The 6,000-nt window shown below is 51.8% G+C and overlaps 1 protein-coding gene across 1 annotated transcript; it reads left to right on the top strand.

The window, feature by feature from the left end:
• On the top strand, positions 2,644–4,485 carry LOC8078558 (CBL-interacting protein kinase 29). Its single transcript, XM_002461169.2, has one exon. It carries the CDS (start codon positions 2,836–2,838, stop codon positions 4,153–4,155), a length of 1,320 nt encoding a protein of 439 aa, XP_002461214.1. The 5' UTR covers positions 2,644–2,835; the 3' UTR covers positions 4,156–4,485.

Below are 6,000 nucleotides of genomic sequence, written 5' to 3' on the forward strand. Positions count from 1 at the left end.
GAATGCAAGATCGAACGGACAGAATAAATGGTGTCTTTAGGCGGGGTTTTGCGTTACGCATTTGTAATTGTAATATAGTACTCCATACACAAGAGATCGCTCGCCGCCGTAACATCGATCAGTGCAAAACGGCGCGACGAGCGCCGGTCGCCGGAGCGATCGAGGGGCGGCTGGAACAATAATCGCAGGACGACGACAAAAAGGTGTCCGTCCTGCACGCTTGCCAAGCTGCTGCCTGCCGTTGGGCTTAAATTGCAGCACGCATCGCACGTGCTCTCAATCAAGGGGTCGACGGTGCACGCACGCACACGCACCGCCGGGAGGAAAGGAAACGACGTGAGAGCCCCGAGTGGTCGTCTTTGCACGGCCGCCGCTGCCGTCACCGTCACGGTCGTCGCTCGCCGCCTCTTGGTTAATTTCCACTGCAGATGGAGATGGCGATACTCAACTTCACATGCATGCTTGTAAGAACGAACAAACCTCAGTCTGCCGTCGTCTGGAATTCAAATTTGCCGTGTATCCAGAATATAAAGCAGCCAACAAAAAAGGGAATGGAATTCGCGGACGAAAATTTGTTGCGCACGCACGCGTAACACGGCAACACAGGTACGTGTACGTACTCTACGTGTCAGGTGCGAGTGCGGCCTGCGCGCGCGGGCGTGCCCCCGCCACGGGTCTCCTGTCCTGTCTGTGGTGATGCCAGCCAATGGCAATGCTACCGTACCGTACCAACTGCATATAGTAGTATCTATTTGAATTATTCGGTCTGTTCCAAACTAATTATACTACTAAAAGTATTAATTATTATTTATAATACATAATAGTATAGTAGAAAGATTTTTAAATCTATTTTTTTTAATAAATTTATTTTAAGATACGAATATTGTATATATTTTTTAATAAACTGAGTTCAATTTGTACTAGAAAAATCAATAATGACAGTTATTTTGAAACGGAAGGAGGATCTAGCAACAGGTAAGATTAAAAAAATTATCTCAGGTACAAAATACGGGGGTACACGGTGCCATAAGCGCACTTTTTTTTTGGATAATATGAATAGAGAAAAAAACTTGTGTTCCTCCTTTACTCCTTTAGATATATGCTGCTCCTAGATATCTCTCCAGTACTATAGTATCTTGGAGAAATTTCCTCAAAAAAGGAAACTTGGAGAAAAGATGTTCCACTATGCTATGTATTCGATTGAGCTGGAAAGTGTATCTCATCATTATTATAAAAATAATTCGATCGATCTGGAGCTTCGGTTTAATTAGGTGTTTTATTTCGGCACTTGTTCTGGCCATTAATGCAGTTGGAGAACAGCTGCTGCTACCTAGTGTTTATTTTGCTTTAAGCAACTCTTTCCGAATATGGGCCGCCTCTAATCCTCCATACAAGCAAGCAAAACGGTGTTCCAGCTTTGCTGCTAGTAGTTATTATAAACAGATTAACAACTCTCCAAACAAGACCTCGAGTGGTGTTGTAGCCTACCGTTGTTTAATGGCTTCGAAGGTTGCTATATACATACTCCCACTTTAGAAATGGTCAAGTGTTGATGTTTACAAATGAAGATATCCAAGCATGTTTTCAACACTTCCCAATTCTAATTAAGGAGGCGCATGCTTGCTTGGGTCGCGTTTTTTTTTACTAGCCCCGTTCCTTGTATCTTGCCGTTTTACGTGGCTTGTTCCACTCTCATCAGCCAGTATACTAATGATGACAAGAACATGAGACAAACGAGTTTAGCGAGATGGTACCACTATACTATAGGTCTGCTTGATCATTACTAAACTAAACTTAAATCATCTAAAGCTTTAGTTCTAGAACGTATGAACTAAACATGGATTTAAATCTCAGATAATATGATACTCCCTCTGTTTCAAATAAAATACATCAACTTCTGCTATGTATCTAGACAAAGGTTTGTCTAGGTACATGATCACAAGGCGATTTGTTTGAGACGGAAATATGTAACTAAATTTTAGTTGAACTTCCAACTAGTCCATCCATCACATAAAAGTAGTTAACACTTAGGCCCTGTTTGGTTCCTCTTGCTAAATTTTAGCTAGCTAAAATTATTTTAGCTACTTTTGGGTGACTAATGGAACTAAACTATTTTAGCTTTTTTTAGTCAATGTGTTTGGAACTTTAGCTACTAAAGTGACTAAAGTTTAGCTAGCTAAAATTTAGTAGAGGGAATCAAACATAGCCTTAATACTCATAGATATAGGCCCCAAACCGCTTTGTGATTCACAGAACTCAGCTCACCAAAATTAATTTGGTGATTGCTTTGCCCTTTTTAAAGTTTGAACGCATCAAGTGCCAGTTGGACTCACATCTTAACAGGTACCAGCAATAATAATTTCGTACGGCATTTTGGAAATTCCGGTGGGAAAAATCCAAGAATCAGTGAATATATAGAGGGTATATACTCAAATATATACCCAAAAAGTGGAATAATTACGATCACCGTCATTTGAAAGCACGAACTTTCGCTGATCGTGCACCCACCCAACGGACCCCAGCTGTCATTTAAGCGGAAACTGCCGGGCCCACTCGTCAAGCTCCCAAGTGTGAGTCCGAGTACTCCCACGCAGCAGGGCAGCGCGTCTCCCTCCCGCACTCGAAGTCGGGGCCGGCCACCGCGTGAGTTCGAGTACATAAATACGAGCACGGCCGCGGCGGCAAAGCCCCCAACTCAGACTGCCCACCAGCTAAGCCACCCAGCAGCACGACCGCGATCACCGGCCAGTGAGACGGTACGGTACAGGAAAAATTCCCCCGTCGCGCCCGGCCGGCCATTACGACGGCGCCAGCCGAGCAGACGCCGCCGCCACGATGCCGCCCGCCACCGGCGCCGTCGCATCTCCCCCCGCCGCTGCCGGGACCGTGCTCCTTGGCAGGTACGAGCTCGGCGACCTCCTGGGCCGCGGCGCGTCCGCCAAGGTGTACCTGGCGCGAGACCTGCTCACGGGCCGGTCCGTGGCCATCAAGTCGTTCCCGAACCCGCGCGCCGCCGCCGCTGGTGACCGGCCCGTGGCCATCGAGCGGGAGGCCGGCATCCTCCGTCGCCTGCGGCACCGCCACGTGGTGCGGCTCCACGAGATCCTCGCGACGCGCAAGAAGGTCCACTTCGTGCTGGACCTCGCCGCCGGCGGCGAGCTGTTCTCGCTTGTCGACGCGTCGGGCCGCATGACGGAGGACCTTGCGCGGCACTACTTCCGGCAGCTGGTGTCCGCCGTGCGGTACTGCCACGCGCGCGGCGTGTACCACCGCGACATCAAGCCCGAGAACCTCCTCCTCGACGAGTCCGGCGCGCTGATGGTGGCCGACTTCGGGCTCGGCGCCGTGGCCGGCACCGCCGACGGAGGCGGCAGTCTCCTCCGGCACACGATGTGCGGCACCCCGGCGTACGTGGCCCCGGAGATCCTGTCGCGGAAAGGGTACGAGCCGGCGAAGGTGGACATCTGGTCGTGCGGCGTGGTGCTGTTCGTGCTGGCGGCGGGTTACCTCCCCTTCAACGACGCGAGCCTCGTGAACATGTACCGCAAGATCTACGCGGGCCGGTTCCGGTGCCCCGGGTGGTTCTCGCCGGCGCTGCGCGACCTGCTGCGGCGCGTGCTGGACCCGGACCCGTCGGCGCGCATTGACGCGGACGGCATCGTGGCGCACCCGTGGTTCCGCCACGGCGCCAGCGACGAGGAGCTGGGCCGCCTGATGCACGGCGGCGGCGGTGAGCAGGAGGAGGAGGAGGAGGCGTGGTTTGGGCCGGTTGGGGAGTCGAAGGCGGACGAGGAGGACAGGGAGCCGACCGCGTTCGACATCCTGAGCTTCTCCCCGGGCTCCGACCTGTCGGCGCTGTTCCTCGGCGCCGGGAAGGAGCGGGTGTTCGTGGGCGAGCCCGTGGCGGCCGTGGTGGCCCGCGTGGAGGCTGCCGGGAGGAAAGGAGGGTACCGCGTGCGGAGGGACGGGAAGAGGGCCACCGCCGTGTACGTGGAGGAAGAGGAGAGCGGCGTGGTGGTTGCGAAAGTGAGCGTGTTTAGGATCGCCGACGCCGTGTCCGTGGTGGAGGTGGTAAAAGGCGACGGCCCCGACGCCGTGGTGTTCTGGAGCGAGCTGCTGGAGCCGGCCGTGAAGCCCCCGGCGCTGAGCTGCTGAGGAGGTGAAGCCGTGCCCGCGCGCGGCGGGGAGCTGTGCGATGTGATTATTTTGTTTGTTTGTTTGTTGTTGTCGGTCCGCCTCGGCGAAATCATCATCTGTAAAACCATTATGCTATGCATCGAATCAAATCAAAGCAAGGACGAAGAAGAATCCTTGCGATGTTGATTGAGACAACAAATTTGAGGTGGTACTGACGACGCTTTGGATTGACGGGAAATAGAGTAGGCCACCATGATCCGTGAATTCCTTTGGTTTGGCAACACAAGTCAAGAACTAGTGCTGTGTACTCCAGCCGGGAAAATCGTGAAGATTGACATTTTTTTTTTATCTCCATGGTGCCAAAAAGTGCAAAGTCAGCGGGCAGCCATATGTACTTTACTAGAATCATATAGTACAATTAAAAAAGCCCAAGTTGCAAGTAGTTAATAGAAAAACAGAGCAGCAGCAGCGGCTACTCGTCCGTCGATCAGCTCCGGCACCGGATAAGAAAGATTGCTGGGAGTGGGACGACGACAATGGACAACCGCGGATGAAATGAAGTGAAGGCGGCGCGGCGTATCAGCCATCCAGCCTATCATCTGCAAGGACGATCTGCTGCCTTGTGGTGGGCTGGATGGTACTGGGGGTGCCCGCGCGCGGTGCCTTCCTGAACGAACTCTACTACCACCAAACGCGGCACGGAGGGGAACCGTGGCGGCGTTGCGCTTGCGCGTGAGAATGAGATTCCCCGGGACCGGTCTCGCCGGCCGGGAGTCGAGACGAGCGGTTGGGCGCGGCGCGGCCACCTAACATTCCTTGGTTGTTCGTTGCTTTTTTTGTTTTTGGGAAACACACACACACACCAGTACTTTCTTGGTCGCTGCTTGTCGCCTTGCCATTGCCATTTGCACCGCACCCGGATGCCAATATGCCGTCGCATATTCTGTTTCTACCACCACTCCTGGTATGGGCAGGGCAGCACCCACCACTCCTATAGCCTATAGGGATATATAGCCCGTGCAGCCGTATGGGGTAGGATTAGGATAGCTGTTGTGTCTGTGTGTGACACTTGAGATCATCTGATTACACATACCGTAGCATACCATGGGCGGGCGGGAGGCCGGCCTTTCACTTTCAGGCTCGTACCGGTTGTGCTGCGTGCGTAGTACGTACGTACGTACGTACGTCTTCTTGGCGCTCATCACTGCCTAGCCCAGTGTTCGTTGGATGCCAATGCCATTGCGATCTAAAGTACTAGTACAATGGATAATGGAGGAGGAGGCGGCGGCTAGTCTGACCGGAACCGGACTGGGACACGCGGCGCGACTCTTTTTTATCAATGTAGATGTGAAAATTTTTTGGATTTCGCTACTGTAGCACTTTCGTTTGTTTATGGTAATTTTTTTCTAATTATAGACTAACTAGAGTCAAAAGATTCGTCTCGCGATTTATAGTCAAACTGTGTGATTAGTTTTTGTTTTCGTCTATATTTAATGCTTCATGTATGTGCCACAAGATTCAACGTGACAGATAATTTTGAAAACTTTTTGGATTTCGGAGTGAACTAGCCAGTCTCAATGGCATTTCATGAAGAATTTCATGCACATTAAATAAGGTGCCACATCAGCAAAAGAGAAATTTTTGCATGAAACTGAGATGAGAGAGAAGAAAAAAGTTTCTGGCCACGAAACGAATCAGCTCGGTTTCCAAAACGTTGGAAACGGCGTGAAACGCGCACTGAGGCCTTCCTTCGTTTCAACGCGACTTCTTTCTTCTCTATCGCTTCTCTGGTGCGGCAGAGGGGATGGCGTCGTAGGTCGTCCGCCCACTGGATCTTCGGCATGGAGGCCAGCCGCGAGCATG

Source organism: Sorghum bicolor, chromosome 2, assembly GCF_000003195.3.
Source record: "Sorghum bicolor cultivar BTx623 chromosome 2, Sorghum_bicolor_NCBIv3, whole genome shotgun sequence".
Lineage (NCBI taxonomy): Eukaryota > Viridiplantae > Streptophyta > Magnoliopsida > Poales > Poaceae > Sorghum > Sorghum bicolor.

Bases quoted from the DNA above. Each gene is read 5' to 3' on its own strand.
- LOC8078558 (XM_002461169.2), top strand. From the start codon at position 2,836: ATGCCGCCCGCCACCGGCGCCGTCGCATCTCCCCCCGCCGCTGCCGGG.